We start from the raw sequence: 26,827 nt of genomic DNA on the forward strand, positions 1-26,827 counted from the left end.
CTTGTGACCAGCGTTCATAGGAGATTGCATTTTCACAGCCCTATGTGTAACAGAAATCACGGTTTTAAAAAATAAAAATTTTAAATCACTCCTTTTGCCCCATTGAAAATAAATTAAAAAAAAAACACATTTGGTATCACTGCATTCAGAAATGTCCGATCTATTAAAAAAATATATACAGTTAGGTCCATATATATTTGGACAGAGACAACATTATTCTAATTTTGGTTGTAGACATTACTACAATAAATTTTAAACAAAACAATTCAGATGCAGTTGAAGTTCAGACTTTCAGCTTTCATTTGAGGGTATCCACATTAAAATTGGATGAAGGGTTTAGGAGTTTCAACTCCTTAACATGTGCCACCCTGTTTTTAAAGGGACCAAAAGTAATTGGACAGATTAAATAATTTTAAATAAAATGTTCATTTCTAGTACTTGGTTGAAAACCCTTTGTTGGCAATGACTGCCTGAAGTCTTGAACTCATGGACATCACCAGACGCTGTGTTTCCTCCTTTTTGATGCTCTGCCAGGCCTTCACTGCGGTGGTTTTCAGTTGCTGTTTGTTTGTGGGCCTTTCTGTCTGAAGTTTAGTCTTTAACAAGTGAAATGCATGCTCAATTGGGTTCAGATCAGGTGACTGACTTGGCCATTCAAGAATATTCCACTTCTTTGCTTTAATAAACTCCTGAGTTGCTTTGGCTTTATGTTTTGGGTCATTGTCTATCTGTATGTAGGATGAAACGACGACCAACCAGTTTGGCTGCATTTGGCTGGATCTGAGCACACAGTATGGCTCTGAATACCTCAGAATTCATTCGGCTGCTTCTGTCCTGTGTCACATCATCAATAAACACTAGTGACCCAGTGCCACTGGCAGCCATGCATGCCCAAGCCATCACATTGCCTCTGCAGTGTTTTACAGATGATGTGGTATGCTTTGGATCATGAGCTGTACCATGCCTTCGCCATACTTTTCTCTTTCCATCATTCTGGTAGAGGTTGATCTTGGTTTCATCTGTCCAAAGAATGTTCTTCCAGAACTGTGCTGGCTTTTTTAGATGTTTTTTAGCAAAGTCCAGTCTAGCCTTTTTATTCTTGACACTTATGAGTGGCTTGCACCGTGCAGTGAACCCTCTGTATTTACTTTCATGCAGTCTTCTCTTTATGATAGATTTGGATATTGATACGCCGACCTCCTGGAGAGTGTTGTTCACTTGGTTGGCTGTTGTGAAGGGGTTTCTCTTCACCATGGAGATTATTCTGCGATCACCCACCACTGTTGTCTTCCGTGGGCGCCCAGGTCTTTTTGCATTGATGAGTTCACCAGTGCTTTCTTTCTTTCTCAGGATGTACCAAACTGTAGATTTTGCCACTCCTAATATTGTAGCAATTTTTCAGATGGGTTTTTTTCTGTTTTAGCAGCTTAAGGATGGCTTGTTTCACCTGCATGGAGAGCTCCTTTGACCGCATGTTTGCTTCACAGCAAAACCCTCCAAATGCAAGCACCACACCTCAAATCAGCTCCAGGCCTTTTATCTGCTTAATTCAGAATGACATAATGAAGGGATTGCCCACAACTGTCCATGAAATAGCCTTGGAGTCAATTGTCCAATTACTTTTGGTCCCTTTAAAAACAGGGTGGCACATGTTAAGGAGCTGAAACTCCTAAACCCTTCATCCAATTTTAATGTGGATACCCTCAAATGAAAGCTGAAAGTCTGAACTTCAACTGCATCTGAATTGTTTTGTTTAAAATTCATTGTGGTAATGTCTGTAACCAAAATTAGAAAAATGTTGTCTCTGTCCAAATATATATGGACCCAACTGTATATTTTAATGGATCTGACATTTCTGAATCAAGGGATTTTAATTTAAATTTAATTACATTTTTTTGACAGATAAAATGTTTTGATCGCCTGTTATTGCAACGTTTCATCTATCCCAAAATGGTATAAATAAAAACATCAGCTCAGGGAACAAAAAATAATCCCTCACCCAGCACCAGATCATGAAAAATTGAGACGGCTCTTGAAAAATAGCAACATAAGGAAAAAAAAATTTCACCACTTAATACCATAATAAAAACCACCAAAAAAAAAAAAAAAAAGAACCTATACATGTTTGGTATCTGTGTGCTAGTAGTGATCTGGGGAATCATAATTCCAGGTGTTTTACCATATAGTAAACATAATAAATAAAAAATAATTGTGAAATTTCACTTTTTTTTGTAATTTAAGGTCATGAAGGGATTTAGCCCATACTTATTATATAACTGTATCTTGAATAGGTTTTGGTTAACAGATAAAATTCCAAAATGTGTGTCACTATCCAAATATTTCGGGACCCAACTATATATACCACTCAATCACATTGTAAGACATTTGTATCAAGCAGCTCTTTAATGCAGACTGTACATTTATAATGATGAAGAGTTAAATTAGGGTTCTAAATTACAAAAAATTTCCAGTGCTTTTTATAGAGAGCCCTGAAATTGATAAGGAAGACTCTGGAGCTTGGCGACATGCGTTCAGCCAGAAATGACTGCCATACCAGTAGTAAATGCTGCCTTTGGCCCATTTATAGCAGAACAATACTGTTGGATGGGCACAGAAGTTATGATACTCCTATAATGTTATTTCTCTTCTGCTACAGAGAGCCATTGCTATTGTCTGGGTGATGAGTTTTATGTAAAATGGTAAGATTGGTGTAAAAGGTAAGGCCAGTCTTCAGAAAGTCGCGAAATGTGTATCCCCTTAACTGTCCCATTCACCACTAACACAGTCACTTTGCTCTTCGTCATCGGAGTCAGCAGATACTTTCTTCATCCGTTGCATGGCGGCTTTTATACTCCGCTCAAGTTCATTTTCTGGCTCTTTATTCACAGGATCTATTTGCACTTTCTTCAGTTTCACTCCTTGTCTTATGGCTGCTAAAATATTGTCATTTACACTGGTGATTGCAGGTTGCGGTTGTTCCACCCTACGGAGGAGATTTTCACTTCGTTTCAATGACGCCAACACTTCTTCCATGGAGCCTAAAAATAGGATATAGAAAGGAATGAATATGTTCGGAGTGGTAATAATGTAAAATTGGCTTATTATTACATCACTTACTATATATCTATATTTTTCACTTACTGTAAATGTGACAGCAATCTGTAGAACATTACTACAGGTTTCATCAAAATACAAAAGGTATATACTAAAACAACTGTATAACAAGGGGTTGTTCCCCTTCAGTGAATGAATGTTTCCAATTGCAGGTAATGACAAAAAAAAACAAAAAAACATACTGCAATGTACGCTACTTCCCTGGGTCCCCTAACAACTTTCCGCTACAGCTCTTGGTGTCTGGCGTTGGCTGCGGCACTGATGTCACTGACAGCCAATCAATGCACTCATTGGCTATGAACTCCCCGACTGGAATAAGCGACGACGCTGGTGACAAAACACCGGGAGCCGCGGCGGAGATTCTCAGGTGCACCCAGGGAAGGAGAGGACTCAATAATTCACGTAGCCATAAGCATTCATATAAAAAATTACAAGGTGCTCCTCAATCAGGGCAAAGGAAAGTTATCCAATTTATGACATGATTCCAGCCAATCCCGCTGGGATCATACACAATCATAATAAATGCACACGTAGCTATCTGCTATACTGACAACTTGAGCATATTTTGTATATATTAACCATTTGGTTTAGTTAGCGATTGTGGTATTCATTTAAAACCTTACTCCTTCATATAGTGGCCTTTTTCCATACCCTGTGCATATGGGTGACCTACCATTGTGTGTTAAATAACACACCATATGTTTCTTTAGTTTAGAAAACAATGCCCTTTTTTTTTTAATCTAAAATCTGTCTAGGTCATTTAGGGCTGCAGACGTTGAGCGGGGACGCCATACCGTTTCACAGTAGGGTGCCAACCTCCACAGTCAGGCAGGGAGAGTTAATAGGGTGCATTAGGGTAAAATACAGGCCCCTATCTCTCCCTGGTTTTGATTCAGGAGTCATCGTTTATAAGCATTGTATCTATATATGTGCCCAAAACAACCGAAATGGTCATTATTTGTATTGCACTAATTTTGCACTTTATTCACAAGCTGGGTTTTCAACAATATACAGGAACAGAGCTATATTAAAAAGGCTTGGATGGTAATTGATAGTTGCTAAATGACAAAAAATAAATAAATATAAATAAAATATATATATATATATATATATATATATATATATATATATATATATATATATATATATATATATATATATATAATATCTCAGAAGAATGGGTATTATGATATCAACTTCATTCATATATTGTAATTTTGGATTTGCTAAATGACCTGTTTTATGGTATTGCAATTTCTCATCTCTCGATTGTGGAGTATTATTTGTTCATGATCTTTCTATACTAAAACCAATAAAATTCTGATTTAGAAAAAAATATATATACATTACATATCGCTACATTTAGAAATGTCTGATCCATCAAAATACATTAAAGGGAACCTGTCACCCCCAAAATCGAGGGTGAGCTATGCCCACCAGCATCAGGGGCTTATCTACAGCATTCTGTAATGCTGTAGATAAGCCCCCCGATGTATCCTGAAAGATAAGAAAAAGATTAGATTATACTCACCCAGGGGCGGTCCGATCCGATGGGCGTCGCGGTCCGGGGCCTCCCATCTTCATAAGACGACGTCCCCTTCTTGTCTTCGGCGCACTTTGTCTGCCCTGCTGCGGGCAGAGCAAAGTACTGCAGTGCGAGAGGCCCAGTGCCTGCACACTGCAGTACTTTGCTCTGCCCTCAACAGGACAGAGAAAGTACGTCTGCGCCGGAGCGTGAAGACAAGAAGAGGACGTCATCCTATGAAGATAGGAGGCACCGGACCGCGACGCCCATCCCGATCGGACTGCCCGCCCAGGTGAGTATAATCTCACCTCTTTTTCTCATCTTTCAGGATAAAACGGGGGCTTATCTACAGCATTCCAGAATGCTGTAGATAAGCCTCTGATGCTGGTGGGCTTAGCTCATCTTCGATTTTGGGGGTGACAGGTTCCCTTTAATCCAATCAGTAAATGGCATAATGACAAAAAAAAAAATTAAAAAACACCAGAATTAAGTTTTTTTGGTCACCACAACATTGCAATAAAATGCAATAAGAGGCAATCATCAGATCTACCCAAAAATGATGTCCGTAAAACCATCAGCTCGGGGTGCAAAAAAAATAAGCCCTTCACTCAGCCCCAGATCCAGAAAAATAAAAGCACTATGGTTCTTGGAAAATGGTGACAAAAGCAAATGTTTTTTTTCTTCATACAGATTTACAATATTTTTCGCCAGCTAAATAAAAAAAAAAAAACTATACGTTTGTTATCTGCATACTTGTGCTCACCTGGAGAATCGATTTCCAGGTCAGTTTTAGAATATAGTCAACATGATAAATTAAAAAAAATAAAATAAAATTGTGGAATTGCACTTTTTTAGCTATTTCCCCGCACTTGGATCTTTTTTTTTTTTTTTTTTGCACACTTTCCAGTACACTATATGATAAAATAAATGGTGTCATTCAAAAGTACAACTCATCCTGCAAAAAAACAAGCCCTCGTATGGTTATAAATAATGAAAAAAAAAAAAAGTTATGGCTCTTGGAAGAGGGCGAGGAAAAACCGTCAACCAAAATGAAAATATAGCCCGGGGTTAAAGAGATTAATGCTTATATAGACTGCATAAAAAACATGGCATTTTTGGTGCGGTGCATTTTTGGTGCGGTGTATTTTCACTGCATCAAAAACGCAGTGTCTTACAGTACCAATAGAGTGGATGCAGGATGCATAGAACTGCATTTAGATGTGGAATTTTGCAATTCGATGTGGAAAATTTGCAGGTAAAAAACGCACATGCATTTTAGTACGTTTCCGCAGTAGAAACGCATCAAAAACGCACATAACTATATCAATAAAGTTTTGTAAAAGCCAAATACCAGGAAACATCAAAAAGTAAGCAGCTTTATTTAAAACATGACACCAACAAGAGACAAAAAAAAAAAATGCAGAAGCAAAAATGTATGTAAAAAAATGCAATGAAAAATACAAGTAACCCAATTTTTTTAATAGGCGCAAAAATGCTGCCGAAAATTTGCAACATCAAAATCGCACCAAACGATTGTTGTGGGAACATAGCCTAACAGATCTCAGATATCATGGTTTCATGTTATTCAGAATGACCTACATGCCCATATAGATGGCTAAGGAGGGGGGGGATCCTACTGACAGATTCCTTTCAAGTTAATTGGGTAGCTTCAAATCAGAATTAAAACTTGTGCATAATTTGGTGGTGGCACTACTAATATAGTATGAGGAAAATAAAAAATACTATTTCTATACCTGAATTTTGGCTGAATTGGGTTTTTAATTTTCCGACTGTTGTCCGATTTCCAGCATCTTCAGCCATCAGCACTTGATGTTCATGTGGTTTTCGTGGCGCAGCTGAATTAGATAAATGAGCTGGACCTTCTAACAGAGAAGTCCATGGTAGTAGTGGCGGCGGCGGTGGTGGAGGTGCTAATGGAGGAGGAGGAAGAAGAGGAGGAGGTGGAGGAGGAGGAGGGATAGGTGGTGGTGGGAAATGATTTTGCTTGGAGGGGTCATCACTTGCCAATGTGCATTCTGAGATTCCTTTCTGGACAATAATATGGACAGGGATGTCTGCTGATCCACTCCCCGAGCCCTGTGTTTCGTTAGGTTTCCTAGGTAAAAGTGACTGTATTCGAGAGGTTTTCAGGACAACATGAGTTCCTTTTTTCTAGATAAAGAGAAGTTATAGGACCAGTAAGCTTCCGTTAAATACACTCTGCCTTCATGACGGTGCACAACTTGAACACTGCAATTATAGACTCACATCTTTAAAACTTTTTAATCTCTGTAGTGTTTTTTGACGTTCCTGATAGACCCATTCTTTTTTCTTTATCGCCTCTTCTTTTTTCTGGTCTCTTTTCTGTTGTAACACAAAGAACGCCGTTAAAGTGTCTCCCACACACTGGCTTAAATGGTACAGAAGCTTCCACTTGCACGAGGGGTTTGGCGCGGGATCAGAAAACATACTATTCATAGACTATACTCACCATCTGTGCCGAGTGATGCTGCTGAAGACGCCTCTGTGATTCCTGGTACTCCTGGAGTTTAAGCTCCTGTGTTGCTATGCACTGATCCTAAAACCATTGGAATGGACACAAAGGATTCAGATTTAAGAGCCAAATGTAAAATCCATAAAAATGGAAAGGACACAATTTTATCAGCCACAGATAACAATGGTCTTCCACAAAGTCACTCGTCATTATTGGCATACACTCCATTTGGATCAGCCCCGCGCATTGTGAGCGCAAGTGCCACAAACGTGCTCCCCTCATATGCAGTGTCTCTCTGCACAAAACACCCCATCACCTATCAGTCTCCTCCCAGTTGGACATTTGCAACTTGCGACTGGGGCATGGGGGTAGATTAAAATATCCCTATTTTGCTGCTACAAAAAGTATGGTTAACCACTTTGTGACCAGGTGACTTTACATTTTTTGCACTTTTGCTTTTTCCTCTCCTTCGAAGAGTGATCCTTTTTATTTTTCTATCGGCATATCAAAAACAATTCAGAGTTCGGTGAAATGATAAAAAAAACAAACGCACCATTGTTTTTTGGGTTTCATTTTCACTGTGTTTAAAATGACCCGGCAACAGGCTTCTACATGTCTGCATGATTACGGTAAGCACATATAGTTCTTATTTATATTTTAGTGGTAACTTTTTATTTTTCCCCCCATCAAGATAGCGGTGGGCGGCCTTGGTGAGCTAGAAAGAAAGAAACCATCAGCTCACCACAATAAAATAGAAAATATCTGTAAATTCTGATATTGGATCGATGCGCGGATCATTGGGGCCGGTATCCACGAGTGATCAATGAAAAAAAATAGAAAAATGGAAAAATTGCAATCTGGCATCAAAAATATATATATAAAAATGTTAACTTATTTTAGCTTCTATATTTAGCTTTTTTATTCCATTATTTTTGGGATGTGAGATGACCCCCAAAACACACCAATTCATGCATTTTGATTTTCTTTTTTCACGGCATTTGCCATATTGATTTAATTTTATTATTTTACAAGTTCACGTATTGGAATTTTTTAGTTTTGTGCATACCAAATATGTTTGTGATTCTGTGTCTTATTCTTGGAAAGGAAGCAATAGGGAGGGCAAGTGATTCAAACTTTTTTTTATATATTTTAAGCATTTTACTTATTTTCACTTTTTTGTCCCCCCTGAAAGATTTGAAGAAGTGATAGTTTGATAACTTATAGTATATAATGCAATACTACACTCCTGTTAATGCAGATGCCATTGGTATAATACAGGCAACACCCGCTGTGTACGGAGTGGGATCAGCTCCAGAAACCTACACTTAACGTAAGATGTACTGGTACGTAATAAGCGTTTGGCATGTCAATTGTTAACACTAGCTGCTATATTAGGCAAGTGCTACTCGAGGTGCTTCCATGCAATTGCCAAATGACCGCTGTAGTTAGATTTTGGCTAGCTTGGCAGTAAGTTCTGTCTACTCGTGGTATTTCAAGCCTTTGCTTTCCATCAGGTAACGGTGCTTAGTTTTGCTGTGCTCTTTATATTACAATCTGTATAATTAACATTTGTGACATACTTTTTTGTTCCTCAGTAATGCTCGTCTTGAGCAGATATTCCCCCGTTTTGACTCCAGCTGTTGGGCCTTTCTTCTGAGCATTGAATATGTTGAACTGCAATTGCTACTGGACTGCTCAAACGTCTGTAGCTCCTGAGGTTCTTCACATGTGTCATAGTAGACAACCTCGTCCTCTTTTTCTGCAATCAAAAGGAGCAGACTACAAATGTGCCATTACAATTACTACAAATGCACTAAAACCTCTGTTGATTGATTTAACATTGTGCCCAAAATGCAATACATACATTTTTGGGCAATTTAAGTGGTGTTGGCATTGGTTATAGTTTTTCTTTTCATATTTTTCTATAAAAGGTGTTTGTGTAGAATGCTGGGGAAAAAAAATATGAGAAAGGCGGCCTTAAAAAAAAGGAGTAGTCCAGTCTTATGAAGAACTTTACCAGTTGCATAGTTAGGGTGCAAATAAAATTTGAGCTACTAGCTGTTAGCCCTGTGGATGCACATGTGATTGACTGAATCAGTCAAGTGGCTAGAACAGTGGATCATCGGATGTTTCTCTGGTGCCACGCAGTTCTACTGCCCTGACCGCTGGAGCCAAACAAGCCTCTGTGGTCCGGTGACAGAAGAATGATGATGGCTTCCAATGACTGCGCAGAACACTAGAGAGGCCTGTGATGAGTCGGACAGTAAGTAGGAAAGTCAGATTTTGCTGTCTTCACCCAATTCGTTCTCTCCAATAACATTTTTGGTGAGACTGGACTGCGTCTTTAAGGCCTCCTTTACACACAGATATATTTGTAGCATTTTTTAAACATGTATGTCAAGTACTAAACAGATGTCCATGGAAATACCGGCAGAAGAAATACCATATCTTGAATAAAAGCCAGTAATTCTAAAACTTCCACACACAAGTAGCTAGGAAAAGCGGATAAACAAAGCTCAATTAAACAGTGCCCACAAAAGTAGATTTACCCTCACATAATTTGTTTTTGGGAGGTCAGGCTACTATCATTGCCCTATAGACATATGAGTGCAGTACGCATAATACCCCTTGTATCCCTCCCATTTCCCCCCAGCAGCCCCAAGAACTACATAAAAAACAGCACAAAACTCAAGTTGCAGGATCTAAGTATATGTGTTTCTAGTTCATATTTTCATGGGGGTACAAAATACAGAGAAGCAAAGTGTCTACTAAATAAAATAAAATTTGTTTTATTTATAATCGATCCCACCATCTGATTCATGATATATAAACCATAGGTAACATAGGACCATATTCAGTATTTGGCGAGTTTTTTACCTCAGCATCTGTAAGCCAAAACCAGGAAAGGAAAAAAAAAAAATCAGAGGAAAAGTATAATATAAACCCGTCACCACTTCTGTATTTATCACCCACTCCCATACCTCCCAACTTTTGAAGATGGGAAAGAGGGACAAAGTTTGCGGCGCGCAACGCGCGCTGCGGCAAATTTTAGGCCACACCTCTGATCACACCCCTTCATAATTAGCCACACCCATATCCACGTCCCAACCACACCCATTTAGCACTGCTGATCACACTGTTTCATATACAATAATTATAAACAAAAAAATATGGCCACACAGTGCTCCATACTGTATAATGGCCGCACATGATGCTCCATACTGTATAATGACCGCACATGATGCTCCATACTGTATAATGGCCACACATGATGCTCCATACTGTATAATGGCCACACATGATGCTCCATACCGTATAATTACTGCACATGATGCTCCATACCGTATAATGACCGCACATGATGCCCCATACCGTATAATGGCCACACATGATGCTCCATACTGTATATTGGCCGCACATAATACTTCGTACCATATAATGGCCACACATAGCTACTCCTATATACGCAGCTGCGCTCCGTACACTTTGCACACGGCTCCGCTACGTACACACGTGCTCCGTTCCGCACACCTCGTACACACACGGCTCCGCTCCGCACACCTCGTACACACACGGCTCCGCTCCGCACACCTCGTACACACACGGCTCCGCTCCGCACACCTCGTACACACACGGCTCCGCTCAGCACACCTCGTACACACACGGCTCCGCTCCGCACACCTCATACACACACGGCTCCGCTCCGCACACCTTGTACACACACACACGGCTCTGCTACATCCACACTGTACACCTCCTGACCCCATACAAGGCATTACTTACCTCCTGCAGGACCATGTGGCAAGGTGGCAGCAACCAGCACAGCCGAGTCCTGCAATCCACGGAGGTCCCGATCTGCCGATCATGTGACCCCTGACTCCTCCCCTCCTGTGACCTCATCACAGGTCCTGTGCGCAGAAAGCAGGCAGCCATACAGAAGGGTAAAGGCACGGGGCATGGCTTAACTATACAAGGGGGCGTGTCGGTCCTGCTGTCTGCGCCGTGGGATTAGAGCGTCCCATGCGGGAGTGCGGGGCAGAGGCTGAAAACCGGGACAATCCCGCACAATGAGGGACGGTTGGGAGCTATGCACTCCTGGTTTTGGCTTACAAATACTGAGGTAAAATACTGACCAAATTCTGTACGTGTCCTAAATCAGGGACTTAAGATGAACTTGGCACTCAGGTAGCTGATGTGATTAAGGTGGAATTTAGTACAAATGTTACAGTACAGGTGTGACGTTTTGGTCCACAAGGACCTTCATCAGAGTCCACACTGAAGTAATTTCAGATGTAATGGACAGTGTCCAGGGGAGCATAGTGAGGTGCTAGTGACACGAACGTGGTGCCAAGTTCATTTTTAATACTCTAAGGTGTGGGACCCTACTTGTTCACCTTTTTCTAGGAGAGCAGTTATCACCAAATCAGAGGCTGGCTGATTATTGCAGCCGTGTTCCTTTACTTTGAAGTGCCTTTATGTTTCAGAAACATACTTAGAAAAGCTGACTGGGATCTATAGCCAGATTCATCAAGGCCAGTGATGTTCATGCCAATCTTGATGAGTGTTGGAATTAGAGGCGCCTGATTCATTATGAAGTGTATGGCTGCGTCTGAAAAGTGGGGTGTGCACCAATAAAAAAATCTTACTCCAGTCAGGGAATGGAGTAAGATTTGTGGCCACAGCTAGTCATGAATTAGATATAATACAAATAGCAAAAGGTGTGGTAACCCAACAGAAAAATCAATTGCTAGTAGCATTTTAGGGTTAAAAATGTACTTTTAATGAGATTTATATTAAAATCAATAGAACACACAGCAAAACCAAACATGCAAAGTGCATGGACTAACAAACACGTAAATAATATGGTATAGCAATAAGACCAGAGCTTCCTTTACTAATCACTAATGAACCCCTAGAGAGCAAAAAAGTATGGAGATGGCACGGCGTGACTAAAGGGAATCTGTCACCCCATTTTTGGCCTATTAGCTAAGGCCACAGCCATCATGGGCTTATCTACAGCATACTGTAATGCTGTAGATAAGCCCCCAATGTTACCTAAAAGATAAGAAAAACAAGTTAGATTATACTCACCCAGGGGCGGTCCGGTCCGATGGGCGTCGCGGTCCGGGGCCTCCCATCTTCATACGATGACGTCCTCTTTGCTTCCTGTTGCGGCTCCTGCATAGGCGTACTGATTTGCCCTGTTAAGGGCAGAGCAAAGTACTGCAGTGCGCAGGCGCCAGGAAAGGTCCGAGAAGCCCAGCGCCTGCGCACTGCAGTACTTTGCTCTGCCCTTAACAGGGCAAATCAGTACGCCTGCACTGGAGCCGCGACAGGAAGCAAAGAGGATGTCATCCTAAGAAGATGGGAGGCACCAGACCCGGACCTCGACGCCCATCGGACCGCACCACATCGGGACCGCCCCTGGACGAGTATAATCCAACTTGTTTTTCTTATCTTTCAGGTTACATCGGGGGCTTATCTACAGCATTACAGAATGCTCTAGATAAGCCCCTGATGGCGGTGGCCGCAGCTTATAGGCCAAAAATGGCGTGACAGACTCCCTTTAAGCTGATCCACTGATTGGGCAAACCAAGTCTAGGGTAAGTATACTGGATACAACTACACCCTTAATCTAATAGTGACGCCTTAGGCTACTTTCACACTTGCATTTTTCAGCTTCCTTCACAATCCGTCGTTTTTTGAGAATGCAGAAAATTTGCAGGATCCTGCATTTTCCCATAGACTTGTATTAGCGACGGATGGCCATCCGTCGCGTCCGTCGTGCACTGGATGCGTCGTGTTTTGGCGGACTGTCGGCACGAAAAAACGTTCAATGTAACGTTTTTTCGTACATCGGATCCGCCATTTCCTACCGCGCATGCGTGGCCGGAACTCCGCCCCCTCCTCCCCGGGACTTTACAATGGGCAGCGGATGCGTTGAAAAACTGCATACACTGCCCACGTTGTGCCAAATTTTCACAACATGCGTCGGTACGTCAGCCGACGCTTAGCGACGGACCCGTACCGACGCAAGTGTGAAAGTAGCCTAACACCATTTTATATTTAACCACAACAGAAACCTTAATGTTTCTGACATACAGTTAGTTGTTCTGTATTCCCCAGCATTAACCATGGGTGACGTAATATACCATACCTACAGCTAAATACCCAGCATACTCTGAATGGTAGCTGTTGAGAATTATACATTGTTTATCTTTAATATTTCCAGAAAAAGTGAAGGTACCACAGAGAGCAGTATATACCTATGAATCATGCTGTATATAGCAGTAAATCAATGAGACAGTATTGAGGAGCTGCTAAATAATCTACTATACAATTGTCTAAGGGTCACTTCCGTCTTTCTGTCTGTCCTGTCTGTCACGGATATTCATTGGTCGCGGCCTCTGTCAGTCATGGAAATCCAAGTCGCTGATTGGTCGTGGCAAAACAGCCACGGGCACAGTCCGGAAGAAAATGGCCGCTCCGTACTCCCCTCCGGTCACAGCGGCCGCTCCGTACTCCCCTCCGGTCACAGCGCCCGCTCCGTACTCCCCTCCGGTCACAGCGCCCGCTCCGTACTCCCCTCCGGTCACAGCGCCCGCTCCGTACTCCCCTCCGGTCACAGCGCCCGCTCCGTACTCCCCTCCGGTCACAGCGCCCGCTCCGTACTCCCCTCCGGTCACAGCGCTCACACAGGGTTAATGGCAGCGTTGACCGCGGTGTAACGCACTCGGTTAACGCTGCTATTAACCCTGTGTGACCAACTTTTTACTATTCATGCAGCATGAACAGTAAAAATATCTAATGTTAAAAATAATAAAAAAATAGTTACATACTCAATATTACATACGGGTGGCCCCCCGGATCGAAGCGGCCGGTTACCGATGCTCCTCGCGACGCCCCGGTGATCGCTGCATGCAGTACGGTCTCGCAAGATGATGACGTGCGGTCTCGCGAGACCGCTACGTCATCATCCCGCGAGACCGCAATGCAATCTTCAGACCAGAGCGCGCGAGGAGCATCGGTAACCGGATGCTTCGATCCGGAGGCTTCAGAAGGTGAGTATGTAACTATTTTTTATTTTCTTTTTTTTTTTTTAAACAGGGATATGATGCATACTACGTGGCTGGGCAACATACTACGTGACTGGGCAATATTGTGACTGGGCAATATACTACGTGACTGGGCAATATACTACGTGACTGGCCAATAGTGTGACTGGGCAATATACTACGTGGGCTGGGCAATATACAACGTGCGCTGCGCAATGTACTATGTGGACTGGGCAATATACTACGTGGGCTGCGTAATGTACTGCGTGGGCTGCGCAATATACTGCGGGGGCTGTGCTATACACTACGCATACATATTCTAGAATACCCGATGCGTTAGAATCGGGCCACCATCTAGTGTATATATATATCTCAAGCCTCGATCATAATGCACCCAACATGGTAAGCGCCATGAATATAATAGCAGCATCAAGTCAAGATGAATGTGGTCCAGGTATAGTGACAAAAAGTACCATACATCTCATGCACTGAGCTTCATTAAATAGAGGTGTCACTGCACCGTTCACAATATGACATGGATGGCATAGTAAGATAATAAATAGAACAGTCTCACCGAGCTATCTGAAGTAGGCAACCAGTGTACACCCATGATAGTCCTTCCTATTATGCCGGTATTCCTCACTCATCAGTGCCATCTCCATACTTTTTTGCTCTCTAGGTGTTAACCAGTGAATAGTAAGGGGAGATCTGGTCTTATTGCTATACCATACGATTTACTTGTTTGTTAGTCCAATGCACTTTCCACGTTTGGTTTTGCTGTGTTTTATTGATTTTAAGATAAATCTCATTAAAAAGTTATTTTTTAATCCTAAATCACTTATCAGAAATTGGATGAACTGTGGCATCCCACCCCTTTCCCACCATAGCTCTATCCATTTTGGCAGAGCTGGGAAAAAATGGAGTGCTACTCTGCATTGCGCAAAAATCCTTTCAAACGCGATTTAGGCCAGAGTTTTGGTATAATCATTTTGATGCATTGGAGCTCAGATCTCAGCTGATTAGTTCAAGGCAAGTCCGTGGTGACTCTCTCCCCCCCCCCCCTTGCCATGCCCTCCTATATAGGGGCTCAGAGCAGAGAATGGACCACCGGGCCCTGGTTTGCACTAGTCATCCAAGTCCACGTCAGACTTTTCAAAAAGTAAGGCTATGTATCCACAGGGCATAATCTCTGCGCTTTAGACGCAGCAGATACCCCGCTCTGCCCAAAGCAGCACCCCCTGTTGTACGTGCGGTGATTCCGGATGTGTTCATTGAACACATGCGGAATCACCACATCGTATTCATAGACCGGGTTATTTATCTTGTGGAGACTGAGCGTCTCCACAAGATAAATAGACATGCTGCGGTCGGTAAAGACGCACCGGATGTGGCCCTGCACGCATAGTGGAGACAGGATTTCATAAAATCCCATCCACTATGCTGTAACATCTGGACTCTGCGGATTGGACGCTGCGGCTGTACGCAGCGTCCAATCAGCAGCAAATCCTGATGTAATCCGGCCCGTGGAAACATCCCCTAAGGGCAGGAGATTACTCTGATAAGCACAACATTCATAGGACACAGTTGCTGACCCATTCATTGCCATGATCTGTACTCGAACTCAGTATGTTCTAATAAACGTGCAGCTAAAGGCAGGCAAATACTCTGCAGAATAATAGGGATGTGGAAGTCACTTTAATTCAACTTTTCCTACAGGAAATGGAGACAAATTCCCTAATAAAGCGATTTTCTATGTTTCATAATTTTCTCTACTGGACCAATCAAAATAAAAAAAAAAGTTTCCAAATCACATGAACAATTTAAAGAGCTGAAAACATCTGGGCTAAAATTCCTCAGGAACCCTGCAGAAGCTGGTGTCTGGCCATGCATCATGCTTGCAGCAGGTCGTAACAGCCACAGGATGCTTGTCATGAAGGGGGTGAGTAATTCTAAGACTGCAGCTATAATAGTAAGTTTAAGTGGCATTTTGATGAATTTGGAGACCACTTGTTATATCAGTTGTGTTGGGGTATTTAAATTGTTCTGGCTTCCTCGCTTTATTGCAAACCATGCTAATTAAACTAATTTGCAAGTGGGGTTGAATACTTTTGATTGCAACTGTATGTCAAATATGATCATGGAATACAATGGGCCTAACGTGTTCCAGAACAGTGCCAGTTTGGCTTGTTTGGGCACAATACATTAGCTGCTATTTTACAGTATAGGAAAGAGAAGCTGTCAGTTACCTTTCATTTGCCTTCGTAGTGTGTCCAGTTCAGTTATCAGCAACATTTCTTCATGTTTCAATATATCAAACTGAACATCATATAGTTCTAGCTGCGTCTCGTAGTACTGCAACTCCAGCCGATCCAAACATGCAATTGCCCCGTCAGAGTTACTCAGATTTTCCATCTGTCAGACCAAGTGCATATTGTGAAATCATTTGGCACCTTTCTGAATGTTGCTTTGTGCAATGACGGCATAATACAGGACTCATTTATACAATCAGATACGGTAGTGGTGTGACTACTCGCACACCACAACTCATGCTGCTGATCTTTAGACGTCTCCACTGTGTATGTAACCCAAATCAGTGATCCTGCTTCTTATACAAGTAATTGACGGACATCTCTGGTGTCTGATTTACTCCCAGCTGAAATCAAACTGCCTGATCCTCATTTTTACCCAACATCTACTGTTGGAAGAGTCAGGAGGCACCTATTCACATTAGATTGTGGGCTGACCTTGCCACTATAAGGCTAATGTGACTCTTAAGAATGGCCAGATGGCTACATCTCTGCCGATAGATAGCACTAACAAGTGCCGATATTCATCTTCTTACTAATGGACGGGAAGGAATAGTCCTAATTTTTGTACTCTACCTCCTAGCAGTTCGAATATAACATGTCTGAGTTTGGCAGAAAGGGTATTTGTTTTAAAATAAACATTACAACCTACAAAAATAACATTTATAAAGTATCTTACGCTTTGCTTGATATCTGCCCTCTTCTGATTCAGGCACAACTCCTTTGATCTCATATGCTGAAGACTTTCCTTTGCCAACATAGACTTGATCCTCTCCAGTCTAGGCACCGCTGAGGCCCAAGTGGCTTGTCCAAATCTCCTTCGGTCCAACTCCATATGTTTTTGCATTGCTGTTGAAAAGAAACAAGTCATCATCATGATCCTCATCAGAGATTATAATCCTCAAAACCATTTAACTGCTAGTTTCTAAAAGTCTATAAACTGTAAAAACTGTCGTGGTCATCAATTCAAGGCAGATGCTTTTTCCCATTGAAATGAACATAGAGGAAACCACTGAAATCTTTGAGTAGGTTTTGAAAGATGCTTGAGAGGGGATATAGATTCTATCATACATACATTGAGCAAAAGGATTGGTGTTACTCATTATGTATAGGCCAACCATAAAAAAGGTGGTGATCAAAGTCTGATAAAAATGGAAGAGTATGAATTAGGCTATGTGCACACGTTGCGGATTGGGGTGCAGAATTTTCTGCACAAAATCTGCATCTCCTTGCAGAAAACGCAGGTGCAGATTTCATGCGTTTTTTACCCCTGCGGATTTCTATAATGGAAGGGTGCAGAAACGCTGCAGATCCGCACAAAAGAAGTGACATGCTCTTTCTTTTGATCCGCAGCGTTTTCCATGCGGAAGTTTCCGCACCATTAGCACAGCATTTTTTTCCCTATAGATTTACATTGTACTGTAAATCACAGTGCGGATCTGCAGCGTTTGTGCGGAAAAAACGCTGCGGATCCACAGTAAATCCGCATCGTGTGCACATAGCCTTAGAAGTCTTACCAACTCCCCAGCACCGGACTGTGGTGTATATCTTGCAGATTTAAAGAGTACCCAGCATCAATCTGGGGCTGCCCTTCACATCTAATAAAAAAAAACAAAAAAAAAAACAGCCTGGCGATTTTACTAAATATATGGTACATTTTTGTCAAAACCGCTCAAAGATTTCCTACTGACCCCTGAAAGGGTCCGACTTTGCTAGAAAGTTTGGACCTACCTTTCGGTTGTGGGATCCCGGCATGCAGAAAGAACAGGAACCCACATCCCTCTGTGGCTCTTTCATGGTGAAAAAGCGAAATCTTGCCTTGTATTGATCCATCAATGCCATGTACATTACTGTGGCAGCGATCGATCAACACAAAGACATCTCAATCTTCAGTATGAGTGTGGTTGCAGAGTGATGTTGGATCCCGCTGTCCGTGTCAGCATACTACAACGCGGATGTTTGCACCTGACTTGGTAGAAAGATGGGCCCATTCGGGGCATATGCAGAATTTATGAGCAGTTTTGACAGCAACTTATCATTTAGCAAGAGCACCAGTGTGGGGATACCCACTTTATTTATTTAATTAAGTAGAAACATTTATGACATACAGTGTATCCTCTAGAAATGCCATAAAATGTCTACTTGATGCCAGCTGAACTACTACAGCGGTGAATAATGGGCACCCATGTAGCGGCTCCCTCTCCAGTCATGTGTTTATGTCGACAGTAAAAATAGGGAAGTGGAGGACCCCCTCCTGGAGATACGTGTGGGTTCCAGAGATGGAATGTACATGTATTAGGCAAATACGGCATATATCCCTAGCATTCGTCATAACCATCTATTCAGTGACAACCTCTGTAAAGATTTTCCCATCTTATAAAATGACATCACGAAGCTAGCTGTGGCTCAAAAGACTGCGGAAGCACAGCTTTTTTCTCAAAAACTCAGCAAAAAAAAAAAAGACTCCGCGTGCACACATGGCCTAAAGGGAGTTTTCCAGATGTAAAACTCCATTCCTAAAACGAGCATGAATTTGAAGAGGAACTGGTCACGTGAAAAACCACTATTAACATGAAGATATGGGGTAAATGTGCAGGTTAATAGCATTCTGAAACTGCACTGCGCTGGCACTTAGAGCCCCGCTGCCAAGAGAAAATTAACTTTATTCCTCCTGGCCTCATTTAGGTGTCAGTCTTGGGGGGGTGGCGCGGCTTCAATCACCGCCCTGTAGCCACCCCTTGGCCTGACTGAGCCCACTGTCAGTGCCGGGGGTGCAGTTACAGCCGCCACTCTCTACATAAAGAGCGGTGACTTAAACCCTGCGCCTGTGAAAAACACAAATGCTGCCAGAAAAAAAATTAATTTCCCTCTAAGTATGGGCTCCGCATGGTGTTGGAATTCTATTAACCTGCAGATTAACCCCATATCTGCAAGAAACAGCCTTTTTTCACGTGACAGGCTAGAATTTTGACACTAAATGTAAACGCTAGCATCTGATCACATGATGCGGTGACAAGCCGGTCGGCGTCCAGTCTGACCTGATGCACGAGAAGCCCACTACGGTTCTCCTACCTGACAGCGCTTTTGAAGTCTCCTTGAAGTAATCCACAGTTATATTCCGTATCGAGCGCTCAGCCTCTTCTGCAGTTGTGTTCCACTTATCAGCCTCCTTTTGCAAAGCTTCTATGCGTTTTGGGCCTAAATCCTCCATTTCCAATGATTTCTGTGTAGAAACAACTAAAGTCGTGATACAGTTTCCCCATCTTGGGTGCACAGCGCACATCTCGGCTGAGCCTTCTGTCAGCTGGATACATCCGTATTCATTGTGGTACAACTCCAGGAGGGGGGCTCGGATGTATCCCCCTGTTTAAACATTACGGATATTAAAAAAATATATATATATAAGCCACAGACTATTTCTCTACTTTGTGGTTTTCCATAGGAAAATGGAGATTGCTGCAGTTTATAAAAAAAAAACAAAAAAAAAAAAACAGGAGTATGCCGTTTCCTAGAAGGATTTGCCTTGATGACGCACAGTGTCTCAGACTGCTACAGGACCACGTCACCAGGATTTTTTCCCCAGATAAGAGTAAGATGTGCATTGTAGATGTGAAATTCAATAAGCTCCGGCTGCACTTGGACTGGTACAATTGCAGGAATAAATCACTTTGACTATAATTGGTTCCAAGGACTCTGTAAACAAAGCCCTTGAGGACTTCCAATATAAAAAGCATAAAAAACAGACAAAAAGTAGTAATTCCCTACCAGTATTTCCAGCTTGTACAATATGGCCAGCTCCCGCATATCCCTGAAAGGCTGCAGTAGGTACTGGTGGAACTGGGTTGCCACGGTAACTAGTTCCATAAAAGCTTCATCTTCTTCCTCATAAACTTTAAGTAAAGACATCATTTTGTCGGCATTTTTGTGCTGATGAAGAATCTAAAAAAAACAAACAAAAAAAAAAATTAAAAATACATTAGCATAATTAATAGCTCACAAACTTGTGCTTCAACGGGGTTATCGCTCACAAGGCGCCACAATGACTACAAGGTTTCCCTATGGGATGGAAAATTGCAGGCAAAGTTGGATTTTTCTTAATGACTGTAATTATTATTTCAGTTACAAAATTTTCAACTTCCAATTGTCTTCATCAGGACATTATGGGGCAGATTTATACACCAGTCTTGGGGAGAGGGGGAAAAAAAAAGGTTTGGGGAGGGGATCCTTGGAATAAGTTGTGCGCAGTTTATTAAAAAAGTTACCTAGTAATCTTCATAGGTCAGGTTTTTACCATCAGGTGTTTTATTAGGGATTTTTACGTATGGAAAAATAAAATAAAATGACAGATCTTCCCCTATCCATAATGTTAATCATACACTGCACAGCGCTGCCTTCTTCTGTGAGCTGTCCATGATATTCATAGACCCAGAGACTTGTACGGGGAATTTGGATCTGGTCTAAAGTGTATGGAGACGCCAGCCAACTGATGGTTGGGAAAGATCATCGCATAGGTCCAATTTTGGATCGCCAATCGCTTTGACATCCTGGCCGACGTGTTGTCAGAGGCTTTCCCACACACAGGAGCGCTCAGCAGAGAGATTGCTCTTGCATATGGTAGGGGATAAGATGGCTGTAGGCAGCATTGCTCAGCAGACAGCTAACTAGTGTGTATGGCCAGCTTTAATGGGCTACTTGCTGTAGATTTAATCATCTCCTGCTGATATAATCACTATTTGGTCATTACGGAGCTAGTAAGCCTGCTGTCCCTGTGTATTGGGTTCTACTCTTCTCATCCCCCGGGCAGTAGAAATCATGTTCTCAGCTCCTCCTAATCTCTGCACATGTTAAAGGTGTCAATGGGGTCATACTAGCCAGAATGGAGAGGACCATGTTAGGTGGGCTGCACTGCGGAAATGAAGGAGCCTTAACCTTTCAAATAAGGCCCTTTTTATTAATACCAACGCGTTTCGGCACAAAAAAAAAAAAAAGGGTGTCAGTCTAGCGCTCAAACACTAATAATAAAAAAACCTGATTTGGAATGCCAAGGATCCTTCATTCCCGCACCTAAAGTGATACTCTCCATTTTGGTTAATACATCTCTTGACAAATTTTTCCTCCAGCCACGGGGCAGCAGCTTTAGGCCACGTTCACACGTTCAGTATTTGGTGAGTTTTTTACCTCAGTATCTGTAATCCAAAACCAGGAGGAGAAAAATGCCGAAGTGGTGACGGGTTTCTATTATACTTTCGCTTACAAATACTAATGTAAAAGAAAAGCCAAATACCGATAGTGTGACCGTGGCCTTACATGCTTCTATAGGTATTGTGCCGGCACACAACACCTTTAGGCGAGAGCCATGACTGCTTTCGTTTATCTGATGGCACTGCCCCGTTTGTGTGCGCTTCCATCCTTTCTCAAGCTCTTTATGAGGTTTTACTACTAGACATGGGCCAAAAGAGGGTCTGTTTGGCTGGTTTATGCGAACAGGTCACAAAAAGGATTAGAATAGTGAATGTTGATGACATTTAGCCATCCCACATGACCCAGTAAAAGCATATCCATTACACAGATGCAAAAACTGCCATGTTAGCAAGAATGTTAAGTGGCCACTGTATGTCATACATTACAGGTATGTGATAATGGACATGTTCTAGGGACATGACAGCAACCGATTTTTGCAGACATTACAATTCAGTGACATAGGAAACTGAACATGGTCTTGTAAATGATTAATAGCTGATGTTAATAAAGGGGAAAGAAAAAAAAACATTTTGCCCCACTTCTGGATGTAACTTGTTTTTTTCATACATTCTTGTGAACCTATACAATGGCTGAGCTTCAAGTCTACTGCAGGCCTATGGCAACCCATCAATCACGTCACTGGGGGTGGTGAGAGACGATGTGTGCATTGGCAGTGATGTAATTTAACTGTCGCTGCCATCTACTGTATATGGTTGACAGCTACAGCGGCAGGCCAGCTCCAGTCACGGCTGTTAGACACAGAGGCCTGCGATGCAATATAACTGGCATCTGCCCTGTGTGGAGGAAGCTCATCTCCTGATTTACAGTTACATCCAGATGCGCAAAAGTGTTAAATATAAAAAATTAGTGGATGCAAATACACTATGGAAGCCTATGGTGACATAATTAAGGCATCCATTACAGCCTCTTAAATGAGGGGGGGGGCGCCCTCAGACAGGGAATAGGAGTCCACAGGGAGACACTGAGCACACGCTGCTCAGTATCTCTGCTGGAAGACAGGCTGTATGATCGCATCGTGCAACCATGCAGCCTGAGATCTAGATGGAGCAGAGCTAGACCCGTCGTGGGACAAATGGATTAGAAGCATCTCTGTGGAAAGGTGAGGAATATTGTGGTTTTAATTTTTAACTCTCTTGCAGATGACAAGTGTGTCAGTGGAATGGGCGAGGTCGCAAGTATGATTTAATTAAGATTAAAGGAGTGTGTCATTCTTTCAATTAAAGGACCTTTTTCTGGGTGTCTGTTTTCATACAGTGTGACTGGGGTTATTAATGGTGGCGTCAAATTGACGCCTCTCCATTACTAACCTCGGGGCTTGATGTCACCTGACAATACAAAGGTGACATCAACCCCCTCCCCCCAACTATAACCCCACTTGCAACCGCTACAGGGCAACTGGTCAGAGCAAGGCTATGGCTGGGGACACACTTGCGAAAAACTCACACGAGTCTCGCACTGCCGTCAGCACTCAGGTCCGGAGTGTGCGGCTGCATGTATTTCTATGCAGCTGAGCGCTCCAGTCTGAGTGCCAGCGGCAGTGCTGGATATTGAGACACGAGACTAATGTGAGTTTCTCACAAGTGTGACCCCGGCCTTAGGGTACCGTCACACAGTCACACTTTGATCGCTACGACCGTACGATCCGTGACGTTCCAGCGATATCCATACGATATCGCTGTGTCTGACACGCAGCAGCGATCAGGGATCCTGCTGAGAATCGTACGTCGTAGCAGATCGTATGGAACTTTCTTTCGTCGCTTGATCACCCGCTGACATCGCTGGATCGTTGTGTGTGACAGCGATCCAGCGATGTGTTCGCTTGTAACCAGGGTAAACATCGGGTAACTAAGCGCAGGGCCGCGCTTAGTAACCCGATGTTTACCGTGGTTACCAGCGTAAAAGTAAAAAAAAAAAAAAACAGTACATACTCACATTCCGGTGTCTGTCCTCCGGCGTCTCAGCTTCTCTGCACTGTGAGCGCCGGCCAGCCAGAAAGCGAGCACAGCGGTGACGTCTGACGTCACCGCTGTGCTTTCCGGCTCTGCTGCTTACACAGTGGAGAGAAGCAGAATGCCAGGGGACAGACACCGGAATGTAAGTATGTACTGTTTTTTTTTTTTTACGTTTACGCTGGTAACCAGGGTAAACATCGGGTTACTAAGCGCGGCCCTGCGCTTAGTTACCCGATGTTTACCCTGGTTACCCGGGGACTTCGGCATCGCTCCAGCGCCGTGATTGCAACGTGTGACCGCAGTCTACGACGCTGGAGCGATACTCATACGATCGCTGCGACGTCACGATCGTGCCGTCGTAGCGATTAAAATGGTACTGTGTGACGGTACCCTTAGTGCCAGAATTGGCACATCTTAGAAAAGCGCCCTCTCTGGGGCGGCTGAGAGATGATGTTTTTAGCCTGCGGGGGGGGGAGAATCCATGGCCTCTTCCTAGGCTATTAACATCAGCCTGCAGCTGCATGCCTAAACTTTGGTGGTTACTAATTAAAGCCCCCCCGTCTTTTTTTTGTGGGGGGAGACATTAAACTGCCCATGCACATCTTTCTATGTATATTTCTATTCTATCTTGGGACACCGCAAATTAACTGCACTTGGCTGATGAAATGTCAGGCGTTTTAGTAAATGGGTGCTTAAAATTTTTTTCTCACACCCATTGACCTGCATTGGCAATGGCCTCCTCGGCACACCACTCCATGCCCGCACCGTTCTCACGGCCTCCTTGGACCGGCACACCACTACACGCCCGCACCGTTCTCACGGCCTCCTTGGCCCGGCACACCACTACACGCCCGCACCGTCCTCACGGCCTCCTTGGCCCGGCACACCACTACACGCCCGTACCGTCCTCACGGCCTCCTTGGCCCGGCACACCACTACACTACACGCCCGCACCGTTCTCACGGCCTCCTTGGCCCGACACACCACTACATGCCCGCACCGTCCTCACGGCCTCCTTGGCCCGGCACACCACTACACGCCCGTACCGTCCTCACGGCCTCCTTGGCCCGACACACCACTACATGCCCGCACCGTCCTCACGGCCTCCTTGGCCCGGCACACCACTACACGCCCGTACCGTCCTCACGGCCTCCTTGGCCCGACACACCACTACATGCCCGCACCGTCCTCACGGCCTCCTTGGCCCGGCACACCACTACACGCCCGTACCGTCCTCACGGCCTCCTTGGCCCGACACACCACTACACGCCCGCACCGTCCTCACGGCCTCCTTGGCCCGGCACACCACTACACGCCCGCACCGTCCTCACGGCCTCCTTGGCCCGGCACACCACTACACGCCCGCACCGTTCTCACGGCCTCCTTGGCCCGGCACACCACTACACGCCCGTACCGTCCTCACGGCCTCCTTGGCCCGGCACACCACTACACGCCCGTACCGTTCTCACGGCCTCCTTGGCCCGGCACACCACTACACGCCCGTACCATCCTCACGGCCTCCTTGGCCCGGCACACCACTACACGCCCGTACCGTCCTCACGGCCTCCTTGGCCCGGCACACCACTACACGCCCGCACCGTCCTCACGGCCTCCTTGGCCCGGCACACCACTCCATGCCCGCACCGTTCTCACGGCCTCCTTGGCCCGGCACACCACTACACGCCCGTACCGTCCTCACGGCCTCCTTGGCCCGGCACACCACTACACGCCCGCACCGTCCTCACGGCCTCCTTGGCCTGGCACACCACTACACGCCCGCACCGTTCTCACGGCCTCCTTGGCCCGGCACACCACTACACGCCCGTACCGTCCTCACGGCCTCCTTGGCCCGGCACACCACTACACGCCCGCACCGTCCTCACGGCCTCCTTGGCCTGGCACACCACTACACGCCCGCACCGTTCTCACGGCCTCCTTGGCCCGGCACACCACTACACGCCCGTACCGTCCTCACGGCCTCCTTGGCCCGGCACACCACTACACGCCCGCACCGTCCTCACGGCCTCCTTGGCCCGGCACACCACTCCATGCCCGCACCGTTCTCACGGCCTCCTTGGCCCGGCACACCACTACACGCCCGTACCGTCCTCACGGCCTCCTTGGCCCGGCACACCACTACACGCCCGTACCGTCCTCACGGCCTCCTTGGCCCGGCACACCACTACACGCCCGCACCGTCCTCACGGCCTCCTTGGCCCGGCACACCACTCCATGCCTGCACCGTTCTCACGGCCTCCTTGGCCCGGCACACCACTACACGCCCGTACCGTCCTCACGGCCTCCTTGGCCCGGCACACCACTCCATGCCCGCACCGTTCTCACGGCCTCCTTGGCCCGGCACACCACTACACGCCCGCACCGTCCTCCTTGGCCCGGCACACCACTACACGCCCGTACCGTCCTCACGGCCTCCTTGGCCCGGCACACTTGCTCCTCCAGGCTTTTCTTGCGGAACTCGTGCAGGTTCTCGAAGTATTTCTCTGCGTCCTCCACGTCCTCCGGGAACAGCACGTCCAGCACGATCTGGCGGCCGCACTCCTCTATGGCGGCGCCCAGGTACCGCTCCAGGGTCCGGCACACCGCGTCCTCCTCCTCCGAGCTGCCCTCCCAGGACGGAGCATTGGGGAACAGCAGCGTCCACAGGCTGCCGGCGGGGAGCTGGGCCGGGAGGCGGGGGAAGCAGGGCTGCAGGCGGCTGCACACGGAGCTCAGCTGCCGGTGGATGTGCTCCAGGTCCTGCACGGTGTACAGCCCGGCCCAGCTGCTCTGCTCCCCGTCCTCACCCTCCCGCCGCTTCCTCCGCTGCGCCGTCCGGTTGTGGCAGGTCACCGCGAACTTGCTGTCCACCTGGTTCCAGGCCACGATGAAGCCCATCCTATACTGCTCCGGCTCCTGGAAGATGTTAGGGCGCACCGCCACCCAGCCGTCCAGACTGTCCATCCGCTCCCCGTCCATAGCCCCACGCGTGACGTCCACTCGTCAGGTGCGAGCCCCGCCGTCACAGCTCCGGGGGCGCCGCATGTAAACACGACCTTTGTGCACAGCAGTGGGGGTGGCGCGGCCGGGACTTTCCTCCTCACTTGTCATAGGCTGATGAT

At 45.0% G+C, this 26,827-nt stretch overlaps 1 protein-coding gene across 1 annotated transcript; it reads right to left on the reverse strand.

Annotated features, from left to right (window-relative positions):
• Window positions 1–2,380: 2,380 nt before the first annotated feature.
• On the reverse strand, window positions 2,381–26,827 carry WHAMM (WASP homolog associated with actin, golgi membranes and microtubules). The gene is made up of 10 exons (XM_077263650.1): window positions 26,127–26,827; window positions 20,260–20,433; window positions 19,567–19,717; window positions 17,174–17,343; window positions 16,435–16,600; window positions 8,714–8,892; window positions 7,131–7,217; window positions 6,908–7,003; window positions 6,394–6,811; window positions 2,381–3,038 (listed from the first exon to the last, which is right to left on the reverse strand). The coding sequence occupies exons 1-10, from the start codon at window positions 26,682–26,684 to the stop codon at window positions 2,758–2,760; spliced, it is 2,280 nt and encodes a 759-aa protein (XP_077119765.1). The 5' UTR covers window positions 26,685–26,827; the 3' UTR covers window positions 2,381–2,757.

Source organism: Ranitomeya variabilis, chromosome 5 (genome assembly GCF_051348905.1).
Source record: "Ranitomeya variabilis isolate aRanVar5 chromosome 5, aRanVar5.hap1, whole genome shotgun sequence".
In the NCBI taxonomy this organism is placed as follows: Eukaryota; Metazoa; Chordata; class Amphibia; order Anura; family Dendrobatidae; genus Ranitomeya; species Ranitomeya variabilis.

Excerpts from the sequence above, each read along its gene's own strand:
- WHAMM (XM_077263650.1), bottom strand. The coding sequence starts at position 26,684 with ATGGACGGGGAGCGGATGGACAGTCTGGACGGCTGGGTGGCGGTGCGC. Across the intron at positions 16,601-17,173 it reads GGGCAGATATCAAGCAAAGC|ATGGAAAATCTGAGTAACTC; the intron begins GTAAGATACTTT and ends TTGGTCTGACAG. Across the intron at positions 7,218-8,713 it reads CATTACTGAGGAACAAAAAA|GATCAGTGCATAGCAACACA; the intron begins GTATGTCACAAA and ends CAATGGTTTTAG.